This window comes from Podarcis bocagei, assembly GCF_964188305.1.
Source record: "Podarcis bocagei genome assembly, chromosome: 9".
Lineage (NCBI taxonomy): Eukaryota > Metazoa > Chordata > Lepidosauria > Squamata > Lacertidae > Podarcis > Podarcis bocagei.
In genome coordinates this window covers 70,178,782-70,202,325 of record NC_138134.1, presented here as the reverse complement: position 1 = coordinate 70,202,325, position 23,544 = coordinate 70,178,782, and the positions used below count along the sequence as shown (strand labels likewise).

Sequence of the window (23,544 nt, the reverse complement as noted above, 5' to 3'; positions counted from 1 at the left end):
ATACCTCTGACTAGTTTTCCACATGAATTAGGTTAATGGGCTGGTTTTCCATCGATACCATGAAATTTCGCAGTGTAATGATAGCAACCAGTTCAGCGTTTTACTGCCTTATTTGCATCTTCCCTGTTCTGTCTGATGGGCAGGGTACAAATTATTATTATTTCATGTACTTCATTGTGCTTCAGTATAACTGTGCTTTCCTTTATTCTTTAACCCTGTTGTGTGGGTATTCAATTCCCCCGTGTGATTAGAATCACGTCGGGGAGAGCAGGATATGCTAGCTTGCCCTTCTGCCTGCATTGCATGTCTGTGCCCATTAGACAGTTGTACTCATGGAGGCTCAACACCAACATGGTTCTTAATCCCATGGAGAGCAGCTTCCCTGTTGCAGATGTTCACTCCAGTGCACGGAGGGTGGAGGGCTGCGCACGTGGGTGTAACAGTGGAGCAGGGTTAGTGAGGATATATCCCTGCTCCCTTTTGCATGGAGGGAACTAACAACCCACAAAGGGATTGTGTCTCCTGTATATCTGGTCACCCTCTCCCATGATCTTTCCCTCCCCCTGTTTTTAAATGAAACTTAAGCCAAACACAATGTCGATGGTGCCACGTGCATTGTCAACATCAGTCTGAAGCAGGGGTGGGGAGCTTCAGGTCCAGAGACCAAATGTGACGCTCCAACAACCCTGCCTGCCTGGCTTTTGGGAGACTCCCCAGGCCATGCGCGCGCGCGCACGCACACACACACACACACACACACACCAGCCACACTGTCACGGACTGGTTGAATGCAGAGGAATGGTGGTAGAAACCAGCTGGGGAACCAGCAAGGGAAGAAGGCTCAGACCCCAGGGGGTGGTGGTGAGATGATGATGAGCAGTCAGAGGGAGAAGGAAGTGTCAGGAGCTGAAGGGGAAAGAGGGCTTAGTGAGCTGGGAAAGTCGGTGGCAGGGGGCAGTCAAGAAGCTGAAGTTGGCAAGTGGGAGGAGGGAGGTCAAAAGGCAGAGACGAGTCACTGGTGTCTCGCTCGCCTGCTGTGACAAGCTCCCCTCCCATCTCTCCGGACCAGGAGAGGCATGAAAGGGGCAGAGGAGAGATTGGTCGAATGCAGGCACAGTCTCCAGTTGCTTGGGAAATGCCACGGAGAGGAGGCAACATGACAGCTGTGGGGAGGTGGGGACTTTTAGTCTCGGCAACGGATTTCATGGAGTAAGACCCACAGGGAATGAGCTCCTGTGTGCATTAGGGCTCACTCAGCCAAACATGTGGAGATCGTGTTTTTGCAAATTATGAGTTAAACTCCAACTTTGGACTACGTGATTTACCAACCTGCACACTCACTACTGCCCCTTCTTTGTACCCTCTGTGAGAGTGTTTTTGCCTGGCTGTAATCACCTCCTGGCAAATAGAAGGGGAAGAAATGGAGGCAGTGAGAGATTCTACTTTCTTGGGCTCCATGATCACTGCAGATGGTGACAGCAGTCATGAAATTAAAAGACGCCTGCTTCTTGGGAGAAAAGCAATGACAAACCTAGACAGCATCTTACAAAGCAGAGACATCACCTTGCCAACAAAGGTCCGTATAGTTAAAGCTATGGTTTTCCCAATAGTGATGTATGGAAGTAAGAGCTGGACCATAAAGAAGGCTGATCGCCGAAGAATTGATGCTTTTGAATTATGGTGCTGGAGGAGACTCTTGAGAGTCCCATGGACTGCAAGAAGATCAAACCTCTCCATTCTTAAGGAAATCAGCCCTGAGTGCTCACCGGAAGGACAGATCATGAAGCTGAGGCTCCAAGACTTTGGCCTTCTCATGAGAAGAGAAGACTCCCTGGAAAAGACCCTGATGTTGGGAAAGATGGAGGCACAAGGAGAAGGGGACGACAGAGGACGTGATGGTTGGACAGTGTTCTCCAAGCTACCAGCATGAGTTTGACCAAACTGCAGGAGGCGGTGGAACACAGGAGTGCTTGGTGTGCTCTGGTCCATGGGGTCACGAAGAGTTGGACACGACTAAACAACAACAACAATGTGCTATCAACTCTGATAAGTCCTCTTGCTTCCCTGGACGAAGAGAAGGGGGTGAGAGCATGTGCAGAAACTAGCCTACTACACAAAGGCAAAATTTGCACTTGTTCCTCTGCCCACCACTTGCACGTGGCCCCCAGAAGGTTGCGCAGGATTGAATGTGGCCCTCAGATTTAAACAGATTCTGTTCCCTTGTTTGAAGCAAGGCTCTCTAGTAGATTCCAAGCCACATTCCTCTTAAGGTTGCCACCAAAGCCCCAGGATTAATCTAATGACGTTTTTGACATTAAGGGTATCCTCTTGCTCCAGGCCCAATGAAATAGTTTGTGTGTTTTTCAACAGGATGGTCTCAGTGGAACACACTGATGCATAGCACCAGAGCAGAATGTAATAAACGTTAGGGAGCAGAGACCGTGACGTGTTTGTATTCTTGACAGGGTCACGCTGCTGGCACAGAATAAATGCTTAATAATAATCATATTTCTCCTGCTCCCCCTGTCAGGGTATCTGAGCAAGTTCCTGCCTCTAATTATTTTACCCCTTTTTGTTCTTTTCCCAGACGAAGCGACCCTGTGGGCCGACCGCACTCCTGGCATTCTGCCAAGTTCATAGAGAACCAGCCCGATCTCAGCATGATGCAAATATCTCCTGGCATGATTGGCACTCCGTGGCACCAAGCCTACCATTCCAGGTAAGCCTCACAGCATTTTGGCCAAAAAAACAACAACCCTGTATCCAAGGATTGGTGTGTTGTGTGCTTCCCATTCCAGGAAGAGGACAATTTATGCTCCACCCTCAAAGCATAATCCTCAGCAGTAATCTGCATTCACCTCACAGTCTTTTAAAAGCTGCTGAGCTTTCTTTGCCAGGCGCTGCGCTACCTTTGTGGATCTGAAACAATGGTGTACCAGGTTGAACAGGCAGGTACCCTCAGCCATTTTTGCAAAAGCTGTGCAGCCACGGTGGTGGAGTGGGGGACTTACCAAGCAGCGAACTTTGCCCAAATTTCCTTGCTGATTGCAGAATTCTACAGGCTCTGCACTAAAAAAAAAGAAAAGAGCAGATGAATCAAAATTCCGAATTCTGTAGCCTTTACACATTATTCAGATTTCATGCATTCGCTTATTTTGCATCGTCTGTTCTGCTTGCTCTATCCCAGGGGTCAGCAAACTTTTTCAGCAGGGGGCCAGTCCACTGTCCCTCAGACCTTGTGGGGGGCTGGACTATATTTTGAAGGGGGGGGGAATGAACGAATTCCTGTGCCCCACAAATAACCCAGAGAAGCCTTTTAAATAAAAGCACACATTCTACGCATGTAAAAACACCAGGCAGGCCCCACAAATAACCCAGAGATGCATTTTAAATAAAAGGACACATTCTGCTCATGTAAAAACACACTGATTCCTGGACCGTCTGCAGGCCGGATTTTGAAGGCAATTGTGCTGGATCTGGCCCCCGGGCCTTAGTTTTCCTACCCATGCTCTATCCCTTGCAAGTTTGTTCCATTTGCAGAATACATACAGGTTTCAGAATTCAGCTTTTCTTGGAGCACAAATATCTTTTTTAAAGGAGCTGATCATATAGAGCTTCGGCCTGTTCCCTACAATGTGTTTCCACTTTTCTGTATCTGTTCTGAAAGATGGAACATAACACAACCGGAAAGTTCTTAGTGATGTTTCTTTTTCGATGTATAGACAAATCCCCAGTCTTTCAATCTCCTTGAACATCTTGGTAGCAGATTCCGAATCTCAGCATCAGCACAGTGGCTTTTCCTCCTCCCCAACTTAGCCGCTGGAATTTCAAGACCTCTGTGAAACCTAAATACTGGCACCAATAGTAATTTATTGAGATCAAAGGAAGCATGGGATGGGAAAGCAGGAAGAAACTCTAGGATTACAAAAAGAAACGAAAAAAGAAACCCTTCCAACAGAGATGTGTGTTCTCTTTCTCTCCTTGACACCCAACACAAATCATCTGGCAACGGCATTCCTTCCTTCCCAGGGAGCTGCCTTTTTTTTTAATTATTCTTTGCTATGGCCTAGCTCATAGAGTTCCAGGCCCCAGATATCTGCCGTCTCTGTTGTCGCATCTCTGCTGGCATAGAAGCCATCGCTCCAGGTGTTTCAACACTGAAGAACGCCAGTGGCATCTAGTGGTCGGATTGCCCGCCTTCTTCTGTCGCTGTCTGTTGGTAATAGGTGAGGGCCGGAGTGGTCAAATTGGGAGATCATTTGTTTAAAAAGGAAAGCAAATAGCACAAGCGGCTGAGGAGATGAAACCAGAAAAATGGCCAGTTCTGTTGAAACCATTCCTCCTCCTCCTTATTCTCTGTGATCTGGTTCTTTCTCATTCTCTGTACAGTGGTACCTCGGGTTACATATGCTTCAGGTTACATATGCTTCAAGTTACAGACTCCGCTAACTCAGAAATAGTACCTCGGGTTAAGAAGTTTGCTTCAGGATGAGAATAGAAATCGTGCTAATGGGAGGCCCCATTAGCTAAAGTGGTGTCTCAGGTTAGGAACAGTTTCAGGTTAAGAACGAACCTCCAGAATGAATAAGTTCTTAACCCGAGGTACCACTGTACTTCTTCTTCACTTGGCAAACAGCTCAGTCCCTAGATAGTTGCTTTGCAGCATCCTTCCTTTTGCCTTTATGTTTTTGCTTCCATGTGGTGGGGATATTATCCTTAGGCTAGGGCAGTGTTTCCCAACCGGTGTTCCGCGGCACACGAGTGTGCCGTGAGACATCGGCTGGTGTGCCGCGAGATGCCTGGAGGGAGGCGGGCGAGTCGGGCGGCGAGAGGCGGGGCGGCGGCGGCGAGGAGAGGCCGCGCCTCCTGCTGCTGCCTGGCGCTCCTCCTCGCAGCCGGCAGCGCTGCCTGGGCGCCTCCGCGCGACTCTGCCTCGCTGGGTTTGGTCTCCCAGCAGAGACGGGTCACACGCGCACCTCCCTCCCTCCCTCAGCCTGCGCGGAGGGAGAGCCAGAGAGAGGCATCGCTCCTGCGCGGCGGGAGAGGGAGCAGCCGGAGCGATGCCCCAAACGAGCTGAATTCCGAGCGAGGGACTGAGGGGGGAGGGAAAAAGCTTTCACTTTCGTGCGTCCCTCCCGGCGTGACGCTGCGCGCTGACGTCACGGGGCGGGGCTTTAATGGTGGTGTGCCGCGAGATTTTTTTTCATTAAACAGGTGTGCCGTTGCCCAAAAAAGTTTGGGAAACACTGGGCTAGGAGGTACCATGAGAAAAGATAATGCCAAGCAGGAGAACAACACAAACCAGGCAACAGTTGGGCCTTGGGACACTAAAGGGTCATCCACACTTTGCACTGTTCTTTCTTAGCACATACTTTAAAACTCTCATGTCCAAGCACTTTTGTCCCCCCCCCCCCCAGGCTCATTTTCCACACAAACCCGCTCTTTACTGCTGAATTGGAGCAAACAGCAATTCGTGAACGAGACCTTGGTTCCCCAAGGTCCTGCCATTGTCACAGCAGGAGACACAAAGGATGGGCTTATAAGGAAATTGAGGGGTTTTCAGTGGCCAGAGCAACTTGGTTTGAGGAGGCCAAGTTTATGCTGTCACGGGGCTGAGGGGAAATTGACTGTGCCAGAGCCAGGCTGGGGCTGTGGGTTGCCATTTTTGAATGAATTTCAAATGCCCAGCTCTATTAACCAAGCCCACTGCTGATTGAGTGTGGGCATCATTCAGAAGAGAACCATTTTTTAAATTTTCCCCTCCTCTCCCACAGTTTACCTATGTCCTCCCTGCCACCCCACTTCTTAACCGAAAGGATGAGGTGGCAATCATAGGCCTCAGGCTTGAGGTCTCAGCTCCATTCAGGCGTTCTGGGAAATGTAGTTCCTAAGCTTCCTGGTGTCAGTGTGAAGGATTCACCTTCCTTTGAGTTAAATAATGTATTATCCCATTTTGCTGATGTTGAGTAATAATGACACAGCATGGACCTGGGGTCCTTTGAGCCACTGGGTAGCTGAGTAATACAGTGGTGCCCCACAAGACGAATGCCTTGCAAGACGAAAAACTCGCTAGACCAAAGAGTTTTCCGTTTTTTGAGTCGTTCCGCAAGACGAATTTCCCTATGGGCTTGCTTCGCAAGACGAAACGTCTTGCGAGTTCTTTCGAGTTTGTTTCCTTTTTCTTAAAGCCGTTAATAGCCGCTAAGCCGCTAATAGCTGCTAAGACGCTAAGACGCTAATAGCCGTGCTTTGCAAGACGAAAAAACCGTAAGACGAAGAGACTCGCGGAACGGATTAATTTCGTCTTGCGAGGCACCACTGTAATGACAGTGAACCAGGCTGGTTTTAAGGCCTACACATCTTCATCAGCTTGTATGAGGGAAAATAATGTCAAGCAATCAACCTAACCAGCTTCCTCCCCTCCAAATAGCAGCAGCAGCAACAACAACAGGAGGGTTTATGCCTGCAACCGAGCCTCTTTGACAAATAGCTGTGCCATATCCTTTCTGGAGCAGCCTTTGACTTTTTGTCAGCTTGGTCCGTGATGAAAAGCTCTTGCCATGGACTTATTGAAGCTGTTGTGGTTCCGCTGCTCTCTGTCCCATCTCCACCCCATCCCCCATTGCCTCCTTCCCTGTCATGTCTGTTTAGTTTTCTCACAGCAAACAAAATGTCTCCAGTTCAGTTGGAGATTCCAGGAACACTGCCAGCGTATAGCCTTCACCTCCATAAAAAGAAAAGAAGCGAAAAAAGAAAAAGAGAGAGAGAGACATGGAGGAGGGGGCAAATTCCTCTCCGTCCTCAAGCTTCTCTTACTCTCTTGTTCTTCCTTTCACCCTCTTTCTCTTTCTCTCTCTCTCTCTTACTCGTGGGTGTCTGGGTATTTTGGTGACGTTTAGGGTGCTTTTGATGGATTGCGAGGGTGGAGCAGACATGCCTGGACTTCCCTGCAAAGCCTCCCCTGCTTGCGACCTGCCTCCCATCTATTTTTCCCCCTCCCTTCCTAGTGATAAATAAGAGACATGTGTTGCAATGGCAAGCGGTCCTTCCGAGCAAACCAGGATGACTGCAGACTAAGAACAGAACAAGGCCCAAATATGGGTTTTCGTCTCTTCCTCTAAAAACTAAACATATCCCTCAGAGTCCCTTTATAAGCCAGTACGACTCTCTCTTGCTCTCATGTTAACAAGTTTTCGCTTCTCTCTCTCTCGCTCCTTCCTCCAGTTCCTCCACAAGCGATCTCTCCGGTTATGAGCATGGCTATTTAAGAAGAAGTCCTGACCAGTACAGCTCTAGGGGAAGCATGGAGAGTTTGGACCATACCCCTGCGGGGTATACCCATCACCCCTGCCACCTTTCGCCAGCCAAATCCACCAATAGTATTGACCAGCTTGCCCATCTCCACAGCAAGAGGGATTCCGCCTACAGCTCTTTCTCAACCACCTCCAGCATCCCCGAATACCTGGCTCCCACGTTCTGCAAGGAGAGGTCCTATTCCATGGAGAACGTCCATTCCCGGGGCAGACCGCAAGAAGGGGGAATGAGGCAGGCTGACATCAGGTACATTAAAACTGTCTACAACGCCCAGCGAGGTGTTTCGGAGGAATACGAAGTGAAGTCCTCTGCTCTTTCGCCAAGCTGTGAGTCCCAGGCTAAAGGATACGGCTACAGCAGGTTGCATGGCTACAGCAAGGGCCTACCGACCCGGAGCTCGTCTGACAGCGATAGCCACTATATGAAGGGGCCCCCCATGCCACCGACCCGTAGTGACAGTTACGCAGCAACCAGGCACCACGAGAGGCCCAGCTCTTGGTCCAGCCTTGAACACAGGAAGTCCTGTAGGACTCACCCCAAAAGTGCTTGGCCTCACGTAGGCCAGGGCACCCCTCCTCCAGGGCATCTCCAGAAACCTGCATTCCTAGAAGGACAGCTCCACACTGTGATGGAGAAGAGCCCAGAGAGCAGTCCCACCATGAAGCCCAAACAGGTTTACTTGCAGGCAGCTCAGCCAGGGCAGCCTTTGCTTCCCACTGGTGTTTACCCTGTCCCTTCTCCTGAGCCCCACTTTGCCCAGGTTCCTCACCCTTCCGCAAGCAACAGCGGGATGCTTTACCCAGCGCTTGCCAAAGAGAGTGGGTACGCGCACGCCCCTGTGTCTTCTCCATCCTCGTACGAAAACGTTGCAGCCTGCAGGCAGCATGCTGGCTTGGACGAGAACGGAAACCAAAGCCCGCCGAACAAGGCTTCCATCTTCTACCAGCCTGAGTACACGCCAGGGAAGAAGCAGGAGGTGGAAGACGCAGCTGCAAAGTTTGTCTTGTACAGGATGCATCCCGAAGCCTACCCCGCGTCTCCCAGGCAGGATGAGTCAGCCCCGCCGTATATGACTACAGCTTCGATCCAGGAAAGTGCAAGAAACGCACAGCACTCGAACCACAGCTCTCAGGCACGCCTGCCTCACCCGAGGGATGCGATTGACAGCAAAAGCCTCTGCAACTCAAAGGGGTACGGGGCAGGAGAGCAGAAGGAAGATAAGAACGCAAACCTGCATCCCACAGCTCAAAACCAGTGGAACTCCAGTAAGGCCAAGCAGCATGGTTTTTCCTCCTTGCAAAACATCCCAGAGAGCAGCAAGCTGCAAAACAACTCGGATCTGAAGGAGGTACCACAGTGCAAGGGCTACTCCGGTGCCAAGTGGCATGTTGTGAATTACAGCAGCCAAGCGGAGAAGGGGCAGATCCCTGGGCACTGGCAGGATGGCGAGTGGCACAGCTTAGAAGGGTACCAGGACACCATTCCCAGCGCAGAGCATTTCCATGGGGTGGAGCCAAAGTACAAGGAGCCCTCTTCTCCGATGGCCCCTAAGATGTCAGACTTAAATATTCACCAGCTGGGTTCTAGCAACCTCCAGAACTCTCAGTATGGGCAACTGGACTCCCGGAAGGCCCGGTGCTCTGTCCTGGAGAAGGTCAGCAAGATAGAGCAACGTGAACAAGGCGGCCAGTGGCTGCAGAGTGTCAGCCCTAACAGCTTCAGCCAGAATTTCAGCTCAGGCAAGCCCAACCTCAACCATGTTGAGGACATCCGAAAGAGGCGGAACTCTCAAGAGCATCTTCACTTGCTTGGAGATCATAGCCGCCTGGCCGGCGCAAGGAGCTCAGACCCGGCCGCATATATGCAGCGCGCAAGCGAGAGTGGGGCTGGCAGACCAGAGAGGGCTAATTGGCACGGTGCAGAGCAGCAGATGGAGGCAGCAAGTGCTGCCATGGCGATGCCAGGATGGCACAGCATCTATCATCAGGCCGGGACCTCTGAAAGCGAGCCACCAAAACCGGCTGGGCAGCTGCCCCAAAGCAGAAGTGCTTTCCAGTTGTTGGAGGAGCACGAGAGAGAACTGTTGTGGAAGGGCAGCACCCAGGACTCGAAAGGCTCGCAGCTGGACCTCCCCTTTAGCAGGGCTTATAGGAACAGCATCAAAGATGCCCAGTCTAAGGTTTTGAGGGCCACCTCCTTCAGCCGCAAGGACCTCAACATCAGCCCTCAGTGTGGGAAGGAGCCCAGAAGGAGTGTGCAAAGACCGGCCTCAGCACATGTTGGGATGAGGAGCATGGCTGCGTCTCCCCATACCCCAAAGGAGAGGCATAGCATCACACCGACAGAGACCAAGCTGGATTATCCCAACAAAGAGAGCCTTCCTGCGCCTCTGCACGTGGCACGCATTGGGGGCAGGAGGCGCCTGAACCCTGACCAGAAAAAGAAGTCTTACTCTGAGCCGGAGAAGATGAACGAAGTGGGTGTGTCTGACAGCGAGCTGTCGCCCTTCTCCCACCAGAAGAAAGCCCTCCAGTTTGTTTTCCCAGAGAGTACGGTGGCTGACCGCCGGAAGATATTTGAGAGGGAGAACAAGGCGTGCTCCACCATCAATCTTTCCAAGCCGGAGCTGAAGCAGCTGCAGCAGAACGCGCTGGCAGATTACATTGAACGCAAAACTGGGAAGCGGCCTTCGTCTGCATCCCAAGACTCCAGCTTCCTGCAGGAGGGCTCTCAGTCCTCTTGCACGCAAACAGGTGCCCAAGAGGGGCAGTCTCTTTCATCCTCATCCAGCATGAATTCTCTCCAGGACCAGAGTCTTTGCCATCGCCGGGAGTCCCTGGAGCCGGTCTCTAGAGCAGGGCGTGGCTTTGCCACTCTTCCTCCTGGGCTCACGGGCTGCTTCGATCCCAGCGGACCTGAGGGCAGGAAGGTGACCAGCCCAAATCACGGCAGCAGGAGCAGCTCCTTTCCCAGCTGGCTGAAAGCAGACCGGCGTCAGGATTGCAGAGCTGACCCAGAGCTCACCAAAAGCACCCAGACAGATCTTGACGTCTGCACCAAGCCATGCCATGCTAATGACCGAGTTCTGGAGAAGAGGTCCGCACCCACCAAGAAGCCCGGGAAGTCAGCCTCTGCAGAGGACTTGCTGGAGAGATCGGAAAACCAGGCAGTTGCCGTGCACATCCGATCCAGGTCGTCTCCCTCAGCAGATAAAATGTGCCAGGTATGTAAAAGATATGGGACTTTATTGGTCCATCTATTGTTCATTCCCCCTGGTTATGCTGGAGCGTAGACATTGGGTTGTATCCACTGTTAGCTCTGCTCAAAGTACTGTGGTCCCATTGAAGTTAATGGGTGTGACTACCATGGAGGCATTAATTCCAGAGGGATTAAGCATAGCTTAGCTGGGTTCAATCCATTATTGCGAAGCTTCTAGTGTGCAGTGGAATTTGGTGGGTATAAAAGCCACAATAACCCCTACATTCTATGAGAATCTTCACATTTGCATGGAGGTTTCCCTTCCCACCTCTCCATAGAATTGTAGAGTTGGAGGGGACCCCAAGGGCCATCTAGTCCAACCCTCCCTGCAATACAGTAATCCTGCCCACAGCTGTCCCTGGGTGGGCTCGAACCACCAACCATCTGGTTCACAGCCAGACGCACTGAACCATTGCACCGCATGCAGATCTGGAAGCCCCTGGGTGCATGGAGCTCTGGATCCTGGGGCATAATGGGCCTGATCCCCAATGAAAATTTCCAGCACAAGCCCTGTTTAAATGAGAGACAATTGTGAAGAAGCATTCTTATAATGTATCTATTCATTTACATGGGACCAGAGAAGGAAAGGTGGGTTGTGCAATGTTTGGCTGGTGGTATATCCTATCTTTGTTGAAACATAGTGTTTGTTTTTTATTATTCACATGCATCCTGCTTTTCCCTTTGAGGGAAACTGTATCTCACAATGTCCTTCTATTTACATAAGGGCATCATTGGATGTGTCCCATGCATTTTGTCCTTGCAGGGCTACCTGGAAATCGGAACCTGGGTCTCCCCGTTTCAAAGCCAATGCTATAATACCCCCATACACCACAAACTGACTGTCATATTGTTTTATTGTTGACAACGGACTTTAAATTGGCTTTGGGCAAACGTTTTTAGTTTTACTCTGCATCCAGCTGCTGGTGCAAAGCACTCTTGGGAAGCCTTCTGCCTGCTGAGCGTTTTTTAGAGAGACAAAAAACTGGGTTTCTGGAGGGAATAAACCACACAAACTCACAAAAACCATTTCTCCTCTTATTACCACCACCAGGTATTTTATAAGGCAATCTGGAAAACCATTTGCTCTGAGATTTCTCTTTGTAAAGCCCAAGAGCCCTGCCAGATTGCAAAATGCTTAGCCTGAGGCCTTCTGTTGTTTTCTTTCTCCTGCTGGCTTCTCTGTGCTCTTGCGCTGGCTGTATCAGGTTGTCTTGTCAGGCCACCACCAGACCTACCAAGCTTGTGTTTTCAAAACGGGACAGAATAAACAGCAAAGCAAAATAGTGAAGGAGGCAAAATGATTAAGCAGCTGTGGACCACCAATTTCTCGTGTGTCCCTGGTTTGTAAGCAAATGTTCTAGCTGTGCCACGTTATCTAGCTAACATCCTTAGTGTCCATTGTGCATTTTGGCTCTTTTAAATTCACTCTGTGGAACTGTGTTGACAACGAGAGCCACAGGCACATCCAGCATGAAGCTGAACTAGCTGGCATTTTAAGGAGCCAGTGTGGTGTAGTGGTTAGAGTGTCAGACTAGGACCTGGGAGACCAGGGTTCAAGTCCCCGCTTGGCTGTGAAGCTCACTGGGTGACCTTGGGCCAGTCCCTGCCTCTCAGCCTAGCCTACCTCACAGGGTTGTTGTGAGGATTAAATGAGGAGTGGGAGAACCATGTATGCCACTTTGAGCTCCTTGGGAGAAAAATGTGGAATATAAATGGAATCCAATGGAGGTTTTTAAGCAGAGGTTGGATGGCCATCTGTCATGTATGAGATTCCTGCATTGCCCGGGGTCCCCTCTACAATTCTATGATTCTATAATTTGCAAGCACCGTATTTTTCGTCCCATAGGACGCACCGGCCCATAGGACGCACCAAGTTTTTTGGGGGGGAAATAAAGGAAAAAAAATTATTTCCCGCCACCCAGGCGCTTGTGGGGCCGGCAGCAGGGAGAAGCGCTCTTCTCCCCGCCGCACGCCTTCAGACCAGGTCCGGGGACAGCGGGAAGATGCGCTGCGCCTCCCCGCTGTCCCCGGAGCTTGCGGGGCTGGCGGCAGGGAGAAGCACGCGTCTCCCCGCCATCAGCCTCCAAACCACATTGGGAGACAGCGGGATGGCAGCGTTCCACCTCCCCGCTGTCCCCCGACCTTGTGGGGCTGGCGCTGGGGCTTTCGCTGAAGCCTGGAGAGCGAGAAGGGTCAGTGTGCACCGACCCCTCTCGCTCTCCAGGCTTCAGCGAAAGCCTGCATTCGCCCCATTTTTGGAGGGGGAAAAGTGCATCTTATAGGGCGAAAAATATGGTATGTGGGGTTTAACCATACAGATATTGGAATAGAGCCACACCACTTTACATTTTAATATCTCATTTTATTCATTTATTACCATAAATGACCCATCTGACCCATCTTTCATCCAGCCGGTCCCAAGGTCAGAATCCAACGATAAAACAAGTTAATAAATTAATAACCATAGGCACATATTGATAAAAGCAGAAAACACCCTCAGATCAACGAGCAACAGCATTATAGTTCTCATCCCAAAGACCTGGATGAAGAGGTAGCCAACTGAAAAAAAGTCAACAGTGTCAGCCGTAGACACACCAATGCACTAGATCAGGGATGTCCAACAGGTCGATCGGGATTGTCTGGTCGATCCCGTGGAGGTTTTGGTCGATCTCGGTCGATCGCGGGCTCCTTTTCCTTCTGGCCCCACCCCTTCGCCCTGTCCTCCATTTGCGCATATAGCAATTTGCGCATGATAGCAAGACCTACACTGGCTCCCAGTACGTTTCCGAACACAATTCAAAGTGTTGCTGCTGACCTTTAAAGCCCTAAACGGCCTCGGCCCAGTATATCTGAAGGAGCGTCTCCACCCCCATCATTCTGCCTGGACACGGAGATCCAGCACCGAGGGCCTTCTGGTGGTTCCCTCACTGTGAGAATCCAAGTTACAGGGAACCAGGCAGAGGGCCTTCTCGGTAGTGGCACCCGCCCTGTGGAACACCCTCCCAGCAGATGTCAAAGAGAACAACAACTACCAGACTTTTAGAAGACATCTGAAGGCAGCCCTGTTTAGGGAAGCTTTTAATGTTTAATAGACTATTGTATTTTAATATTCTGTTGAAAGCTGCCCAGAATGGCTGGGGAAGCCCAGCCAGATGGGCAGGGTATAAATAATAAATAACAAGTTGTTGTTATTATTATTATCATCGCTAGAACGGGAAGCGGAATTGTCGCTACGAGGCTGTTTCTTTTCTTAGCAATCTTTTGGTGAGCAGCTCAACCACTTTGACCTGAACCCCCCTCCCAAAAGGGGTAGATCACTGCCAGTTTTTTATTTTGTGAGTAGATCACAGTCTCTTGGAAGTTGGACGTCCAAGGGGGAAGTCATTCTGGAGATAGGTTGTCATTTCAGAGAAGGCCTTCAATCACCATACCTACCACATGCTTCACCTACTGGTGGGGCCACATGTAGGGTAGCTTCTGCAGATTTTCACCTACTGGCAGGATGGTATGGAGACAGTGTTTGCAAGTCATTTAGGGCTTACTGTCAGCACCTTGAATTGCAGAGGCAAAATGCATCCCAAGCCAGAACAGGGCATCTCACTGGTTCCAAAGACCTGTGAGTCCATCCTAGCCCCTCTGTCTTGCTGATTCAGTTTCAGGGTGGTTTTTTTGGAGGGAAGCCAATGTTTGGTGTATATGTGACCAAAGAGGGAGGAACTAAGTTGAATTGGAGGGTTTGAAAGCCTCTGTGGCCACACAGGTTCTCCAAGGCCTGGTCAATTTAATTGCAGCCAACCTGTGGTTTGAATATGAATGTTTTCCTGCAAACCCCAAACATGTTTTTAGAAGGGGACGAGAGAAGGGGGTGAGGACAGAGAAAGAGTAGCAGTTAAAGCAAAACAGGATCTTCTCTTTTTTTTCCCCTTGTTCCCTGTTTCCTTTTTTAAAAAATCAGGTTTGCCAAAGCCTTTTTTTCTGTTGCAGCAGCAGACATGCCTCAGCTTTTGGCTTGCTATATATTTTTAAAAGGGATATATACTGTTCCCTGCAGACGGACTATAAATTACACTGCAGTGTCACTGAAGGAATTTGTTTAAAGATCTGAGGAAATTGATAGCTATGCGGAATTGCTGGGCCATCTGTCTTCAACCACACATTCTCCATCTTCTTCTGCGTCTCCTCTTTTAGCTTGTCTCAGCCTGCGTGCCGGGTAAATCTCCGGCTTATAAATTTGGTCAAGCACTTCAAACTCCCCACCCTGTCCCGACTACCGCCTTTGCATCTAACAACAAAGCAAGGCAAACTTCGGGGGTTGGGGTTGGGGGGGCAATCTTTGGAGTGGAGAATTATAGATTGAGTTGTGAGCGCCTTGATCTCAAAACATGCATCTCTTCACATCTGGCAACTATATTTGTGTGCAAATTCCCAGGCTCTTTGTCTTGTTCTAGAATTGGGCTTTTCCTGTTTTAAAAACTATTCACTATATCTTGATAGGTAAGAATATAATTGTGCAGGTGAATTTAAATTGGCAGCAAAGTCTCCCCGTGTCTTGGACGTCAGATGTTTTGGATGTCAGATGCTGATTTAGTCCAGCATCCTTTCTGTTCTTATGATGTCCAACCAGATGCCTGTGGAAAGCTCACAATCAGGATCTGAGCGTGACAGCACTCTCCCCTCCTGCGGTTTCCAGCAGCTAATATTCCATAGAATCATAGAATGGTAGAGTTGGGACACCCAGAGAGCCATCTAGTCCAACCCCCTGCAATGCAGAAATCTCAACGTGTGGTAAAACGTAAAGTTAAATACCCCCCATGGTTATTTAATTATAGAATGTGGCATGATGGATTGTGCTAGAAGATGGAATATAAATATTTGAACAAATAAATGCACGTATGAATTACCATCCTATACAATCATACCTCATGTTACGTTTGCTTCAGGTTGCGCGTTTTCAGGTTGTGTTCCGCGGCGACCCAGAAGTACTGGAAAGGGTTACTTCCGGTTTTTGCCGCTGGGGCATGTGCAGACGCGCAAAATGTCGTCACGCGCATGCGCAGAAGTGGCAAATCGCGGCAGATGCGGGTTGCGTTCTGCTCATGTTGCAGAATGGATCCCGTTCGCAACCAGAGTTACCATTGTACTTCTAAAGCCGTATTTATGCCTGCCTGCAGAATGTTCAGTTTTCTGTTTGCTTTTAACTTTGCTCCTCTTTCTCCTTAAGGACATCCTGATGGGAGAAAGTAGTGAGTTCAGCCATTTTGTGAAAGATCCTTTCTATGTCGTGGCTGCTGGCACCAGGTAGGTACTTATTCATTCTCTCTCTCTCTCTCTCTCTCTCTCTCTCTCTCTGCGTGTGTGTCACATACTACCAAGTGACGACAGAGCAGTTTCTGTAAGAATAAGTAAAATACACCATTAAAAACCACAGCACACAATGAAACTAATAGTAAGATAGTCGTAGCATCTTAATACTGTAATAGTATAATGAATGTTCAATGAAAGGGTTCTGATCACCTTATATTGGGGGGGGGGGAGGAAATTCATTAAAAATAGTAGGTGAGCTTGCCCCATATATAGCTGGGGGGGGGGGAAGCTTGCACATATCTTCATCAAAAGAAGCAGGTTAAAAAAAAAAATCGCAATTGCCTTTGGAACAAAAACAAAACCCTGTTTCAAGGTGTACTCCGAAGCAGTAAGGGAATCGAATATATCTGAAAAGATTGGCAAAGGCACAGAAACTAACTCAAAACTTTTAAAACAAATTCAAAGGTATGTCTTCCCTGTGAACTGCATTCTTGCTCAGACACAAAAGATTATTGGATTTTCTGTGCCCACTCGTAGCACAATATCCATGCAAACTTTACCTTGAACCATGGTTACTGCTGCCGCCTCCATGGTTGTTCCAAAGCAGCTCTGGATAATGCATAATACCTCCCACCCACGCTGCTAGCACACATCATGTGGTTATGTGCATCATTGCCGTGATACGTAACCACACAGCCCTTCTTAACCGTTTGATGGAAAATGTTCACATTATCGGGAGAGGCGCAGGGGTCACAGTGAAGGAGGTGCAAGCTCACAATGTATTCTGAGTCAGCTGATTCAGACTCTGCTTTCTTTTGATGCACCACAAATAGCCTCTTATCACTTGGAGCAGCCTTTGCCAACCTGGTGCCCGCCTGGTGTTTTGAACTAAAACTGCCATAAGCTCCAGCCAGCATGGCTGTGCCGCCCAGTGCTTATGGGAGCTGTAGTCTGGAGGGCACCAGGTTTGCAAACGCTGATGTATGGCTTTGAAAATAAAGAGTTTTAGAGCAGAGTGATTAACTTGGAATTGCAACAGCTAAGCCAGCCTTGGCGTCGGTGCCTAGTTTCTAGGAAAGTATTATGAAGCCAGAGGAGCCAAGACTTTTGCCCCGTGGGAATCTAGCAAACCGTTTTCGAATAGCTTTTAGTGGTCTTTGCGTGAAAGCAGCCCTGGCTGTCGTCTCATCCTTCCCAATTAATCAGTGTTTCGAGACGCTTTTTATGAGTTGGCTTCTGCATGCAGCTTCTTAAGTAACGAGATTGACACTTGCAGAGAAACGAGCCAACGGGAGCAGGATATGGGCTATTAAGTAATATGCCTCACTGCCAAGCCTGACATTCCTAAGTGCTTATTACCGTCTTAAGGTCTTCGGAATGCCATTGCTGCATCAGCAATGTATGTGTTACATTAAGCGCATTCCTCTGGCGGAAAGCTTTTTTTGTGTTCAGGAATTGTTTCACAGTTCTCTCCCCCACCCCCGCTCCAAAGAAGGGAACCGGTTGAGTTGGAAAAGCAATAGTTCACAGCAGACTAGCTAAATATGCAAATGAGCACTGGGCATTATTGAAGATGAGTCAAGGTGGGCCTTGTGAAGAGAAAGCCTAGCTCACGGCTCTGCCAGAATTCTGAAGGTATCAATAAGCCAGAGAGAATTCTTCACCATCCGTAAGGAAGTGAAGGTTTGTGGGCTTCCAAGGAAGCCTTTGATAAAGGCTTTTCATAAAACTGAATAGTTATGGTATAAGTTGAAACATCTTTTCAGGGAGCAACAGCTGGAAGAAAGAGAGATAGTGAATGTTAAAGGTAAAGGGACCCCTGACCATTAGGTCCAGTCATGACCAACTCTGGGGTTGCAGCACTCATCTCGCTTTATTGGCCGAGGGAGCCAGCGTACAGCTTCCGGGTCATGTGGCCAGCATGACTAAGCCGCTTCTGGCAAACCAGAGCAGCGCACGGAAACGCCGTTTACCTTCCCGCTGGAGCGGTACCTATTTATCTACTTGCACTTTGATGTGCTTTTGAACTGCTAGGTTGGCAGGAGATAGTGAATGTTAGGCTAAAGCAAAAGGAACTACTTCAAGAGAAAGACAAACAGGCGTTATTATCTAAAAAAAAAAAGGAATAAAAATATGCAATGGGAATGAATTTCAGATAGCAATCATGGTGCCATGTGGAGACTGTGAGGTGTATACACTTTTTTTTTTATTAAAAAAAGGAAGTTTCCAGTCCTTAACACTGGGGAGAAAATTGCTTGTAAGCATAAGGAACATAGGATAGAGGCTCAGAGATCAGAAGCGGACTATGTATTGGTTCTTGGCATAGACTTCTGCTTTTATTTCATGCGCCCAAACCTTCCCCTCCCACACGGCATGTTTTCAGCCTGCCTCCTCCACAGCCTGAGTTCTTGATAAAAGAAATAACACGTTCAGCAAGAACACAGATAATTGCAGTATAATGAGAATATTGGGTGCATGCAAAGGTTCTCCATTTGTGCAGGTTTTATTTTCGTTGCTGAATTTTTGCAGCATTTGAACTTGGGGTATTATTATTATTATTATTATTATTATTATTATTATTATTATTATTATTGCAAAAGCCTGGAGCCCGCATTGATATAAAATTGATGCATCAGCTTGATTGCCTTTTTTTTTTTTTTTTTGAAAACTCACTAGTTTTATACCCTGTCCTAGATCGTTTGGCAACAATGAAAGAAGTCAGAAGGAGAAATCGGCGTTCACACAATATCGTCCCCACACTCGCCATAGCAATGAGAGTGTTGGCAGCTCATTCGTACCGAATGAGAGACAGAAAGCTCCGGATCTCCTCAGGCACCTCAGCAGGACCTCAGCATTTTCCTCACCTTCAGCAGATACGAAGGGCCATCTCCCTGAACCTAAGCCAGGCAACAGGCTTGCTACCCCTTCCAGATTTGGCTGGTCGCTATCTAACGGTGCTAACCCCATGCCAGCTCCCTCAGATTTCCAAGTTGCCAGTGAAAACCTAGTCACAAGATGGCACCCCAGACCTGAGAGGGATGACATCGTTCAGGGCCAGGTTCCGGAAAGTTCCAACGGCCCACCTAAAGAGCCAGTGGAAGAAATTACCTGGAGATGGAAGGCGACACTGCCTCTAAGGCAGCTCCCGCCCACAATTAAATGGATCAAAGATGACGGCCCCTCCAGAAGCGCCATGCCTTTCCAGACATCTGGGCAGAAGGCCTTCCAGAGGTGGCAAAGCCTTCCATCGCAAAACAGCTCCTCTTCTGAGCCAGAGACTCCTTCTGGGCAAAGCAGGCTGTCCCTCCGCATCTCAGAGTCCTGCCTGCAGGTGTCTCCTCAGGAAGAGGGCGATGATGACGTTTTCTTCCAGCCTCGCATTTTGGATGCCGCCTATGAGCTTTCGCCCCCTCCACCGCCACTCCCCGCCCAGAGCCCCAGCAGTGCTGCTGAAAACACCATGGAAGAATTCCCTCCTCCTCCTGCTGGCATTCTGGAAGAGAAGGAGCCAGCAGCTGGGAACACTGCCAGCCTTGGAGAGGAGGGGTTTGCACCCAGGTAAGGCTCTTCTTGCACGCCTTCCCTGCTCTTACTTTGCAAGCAATCCTTCTTGGCTTGGAATCAACTTGGTCCCCTCCCCCTCTTTCCTTTTTCCTTTCTCCTTCTGTGATGGAACTCCTATTTGGGGACTTCCCTGGCTTTTTTCTGGCCCACATAGGACCAGTCTGAATAGTTGGCCTTGGTGAAGATTTGACACTTTCATCCCCAGAATGTTCTTGATTCGAGTTTCTATTGAAATGAGGCTGCATTTTAATGTTGTATTTTAATCTTGTTTTTAAGTTGTATCTTAATCAATTGTTTTATATCTGGTGTTAGCCGCCCTGAGCCTGGTCTTGGCTGGGGAGGGCAGGGTATAAATAAAATTTGTTGTTGTTGTTGTTATTCATGTTTGGTTTCTTGGGATTCCAGCAACAATAACTTTAAAGGGTGCATAGAGCCTCAATTTTTATTTAACTAACCATATATTTGCTCCCAAAAGCTTTACAGCTGTTGAGGTCAACTGTTCTTTGAATAAAAACTGCCCAGTGCTCACTTAAGTTTTTGAAACCTTGGCATGTAACCTCTGATTATATTTGACCTCAGTAGATGTTCAATGGCAGTTAATATCCAGGCAGTATTTAATTCTATTTCAGTGGTTCCCAAACTGCGGTGGGTGGGATATGCACTGCCCCCTTGGTTCCATAAATTCGTCCCCAGTGTCCCCATTGTTCAAATTAAAAATATTTAGTTTAACTAATTCAACAAAATTGATGAACTTCATCCATTGATGTCAGCTTTTCCAAGTCTGATAATCATTTATATCCCCTGCTGACCTCTTAGCACCCTCTGCCTGGTAGATCCCTGCCGGAATGGTACCACCCACTTTAGTAACTACTGTTCTTTTTTTTTGATAGTTGGCATATTCATATTATTAGGCATGCATTTAATGGCTGGCCTTGTATGATGGTTACTGCACATGACCGAGAGGCTCAAACGATTTTGTTCTTGCCTTGGGAGAGGGGTGTTGGCACAGAGTTTCAGAAACCCTGGTTTAAAATACCTGCTTATCGGCAGAAACTTCAAAAGGATTCCCAGGAACTTCGGCGAGAGAGAGGAGACGGGATCAAACGCCGCCTCCAAAGCCAACGCCAAGAGCAGCCGGGCTGCTTCACCGCCCCCTGCCGGAACCTCAGGGCCCAAAGCGAATGGCGCCACGCCTTCCTCCGAAGCACAACAGCCACCTCTGCCTGCTCAGGGGCTGCCTGACGAAACTCCTGCCAGCCAGCTTCTCGCGCCTGTCATCACCAGCAGGGAGCCGGAAAACGGTGACCTCAGCCCCAAGAGTAACCCAGGGAAGATGAAGACCCCGGAGGACATCAAGGAGGAGGCTTTGGCAAAGGAGATCATCCACAAGGACAAGTCGCTGGCCGACATCCTGGACCCCGACTCCAAGATGAAGACCACCATGGACTTGATGAAAGGGATATTTCCCAGCGGGGCCAGGATGCTTCGAGAGAACTCGAAGAGGAAAATAATGCAGAAAGGGGTCAACGGCTCTGGCAGTGGCTCTGTCCTGCCCAGTGATAGCAAGTAAGTCCCATTTTCTTAAGGTTTTTGCACCCCATAGAGCAGATATTTTTTTACACTCCACTTACACGATGGGGGCATGTTTTAAGCTCCATCTGCCTGTTTATCAGGCACCCATCCTGATATGTCTGCACACAATTTATCTGGTTATCTGACGTGACCTGCGCATTGAACATTCATCGCAAGCACAGTATTATTATTATTATTATTATTATTATTATTATTATTATTATTGCAAGGTTATACGATGTCGCCATCTGGTCCTTGTTATCCTGCACCTTCCAGTGCAGTTTCCTGTCATTTCTGTCAGACTTCCCACATTTAGAAGAGTTGGGAAATTGCATGGAATAAAAACCACTAGATGGCAATGTTGCATAACCTCCAGGCAAATCTTGTGCAAGAAAACCAGGATGAATGCTCCATAAATAAGCCCATCTGGAAGCGCCCCTGGGTGTTAAAATCTTCCCTCTCTCCAGTTTGCCCAATGGGAATGTTTTCCCCAAAGCACGCCCACAGCTGATGTCAACTGTTACGTCAGGTGGGTGGAGATGCAGCTGCCAAATAATGATCAGAAGCCTTAAAGTGCATTCCCAGTTGGGCATTAGCAAGGAAAGCTTGCTGTCAGCACCAGTCAGCTGAATGCATTGTGGAGCTCTCTGTCACGAACCATAATAGGGTTCCCTTGACCCATCAGGACCTCCATAGGGCAGCTACTGCCTGCCCCAAACAGGCTTTCCGTGAGTTCAAATATTCCTTTGCCTCACAGGCTTGAATCGAAGTGGGCTGTACGAAACATTGGTGTTCTTGTTTGTTGTTGTTGTTTAGTCGTGTCTGACTCTTCGTGACCCCATGGACCAGAGCACGCCATGCACTCCTGTCTTCCACTGCCTCCCGCAGTTTGGTCAAACTCATGTTCGTAGCTTCGAGAACACTGTTCAACCATCACGTCCTCTGTCTTCCCCTTATCCTTGTGCCCTCAATCTTTCCCAACATCAGGGTCTTTCCCAGGGAGTCTTCTCTTCTCATGAGGTGGCCAAAGTATTGGAGCCTCAGCTTCAGGATCTGTCCTTCCAGTGAGCACTCAGGGCTGATTTCCTTCAGAATTGATAGGTTTGATCTTCTTGCAGTCCATGGGACTCTCAAGAGTCTCCTCCAGCACCATAATTCAAAAGCATCAATTCTTCGGCGATCAGCCTTCTTTATGGTCCAGCTCTCACTTCCATACATCTCTACTGGGAAAACCATAGCTTTAACTATACGGACCTTTGTCGGCAAGGTGATGTCTCTGCTCTTTAAGCTGCTATCTAGGTTTGTCATTGCTTTTCTTCCAAGAAGCAGGCGTCTTTTAATTTCGTGACTGCTGTCACTATCTGCAGTGATCATGGAACCCAGGAAAGTAAAATCTCTCACTGCCTCCATTTCTTCCCCTTCTATTTGCCATGAGGTGATGAGACCAGTGGCCATGATCTTAGGTTTTTTAAAGTTGAGCCCTCAGGCCATATTTTGCGCTCTCCTCTTTCACCCTCATTAAAAGGTTCTTGGTACGTTTTTATTAATGGCTCCTATAGTTATGAACTGCCAGAAGGCTTCTTGTGTGTCCTCCATCAGCCACAGCCAGCACATAATTAGTAATAGCAGTACAGTGGTACCTTGGCTTACATATGCTTCTGGTTACATACGCTTCAGGTTACAGACTCTGCTAACCCAGAAATATTACCTCGGGTTAAGAACTTTGCTTCAGGATGAGAACAGAAATCGTGCAGCGGTGGCACAGCAGCAGCAGGAGGCCCCATTAGCTAAAGTGGTGCTTCAGGTTAAGAACAGTTTCAGGTTAAGAACGGACCTCCGGAACGAATTAAGTACTGTACAGTGGTACCTTGGTTTATGAACTTAAGAAGTCCGTTCTTAAACCAAGGCATGCTTTCCCATAGCAGCAGGGGACTCAATTTACAAATGGAACACACTCAACAGGAAGCGGAACATGTTCTTATTCCAAGGCAAAGTTCACAAACCAAAACACCTACTTCCGGGTTTTGCAGTGTTCTTAATCCAAATTGTCCATAAACAGCTGCTCTTAAACCAAGGTACCACTGTTGTAGCATAACACAAAACACATAATAAAAACACCAAATAACCCCCCTGCCGCAACACATTTAAAAGGGCACTGGGTGTCAGTCAGCCCAAGGCCCAGTTGAAGAGAAATGTTTTTGCCTGGTGTCCAAAGGTGTACAGTGAAAGCGGCAGATGTGCCTCTCTGGGGAGAGCATCCCACAAGCCGAAGCCCAGCAGAAGTTGGTGAAGCCTGACCTTAGGAGTCCAAAGGCAAAACAGACCATTTCCCATTGGATTATTCTTGTTTATATTTGTACAACACCGAGATGAAAATTCCACGGTTCATAAATAAATAAAATTTGGCAGTGTTGGCATTGTCAGGCTTTTTGCAAAGTGACTCTTTTGGGGTTACAACATTACTGTTGTCATTTGGCAGCTGTGCCATCCCTGCTGTTTTATTTTTTTTTTAATGAAAATCTTTATTAATTT

The 23,544-nt window shown here is 48.5% G+C and overlaps 1 protein-coding gene across 6 annotated transcripts in view; it reads left to right on the top strand.

The window, feature by feature from the left end:
* SHROOM3 (shroom family member 3) overlaps positions 1-23,544 on the top strand; it is a 219,931-nt gene that overhangs the window by 183,700 nt on the left and 12,687 nt on the right. For all 6 annotated transcript variants that reach the window (XM_081206897.1, XM_081206902.1, XM_081206899.1 and 3 more), the window contains 5 exons: positions 2,588-2,719; positions 7,225-10,537; positions 15,794-15,870; positions 18,571-19,434; positions 20,491-21,006. In XM_081206897.1, coding sequence (XP_081063023.1) covers positions 2,588-2,719; positions 7,225-10,537; positions 15,794-15,870; positions 18,571-19,434; positions 20,491-21,006 — 4,902 coding nt within the window. The remainder of the gene's footprint in view (positions 1-2,587; positions 2,720-7,224; positions 10,538-15,793; positions 15,871-18,570; positions 19,435-20,490; positions 21,007-23,544) is intronic.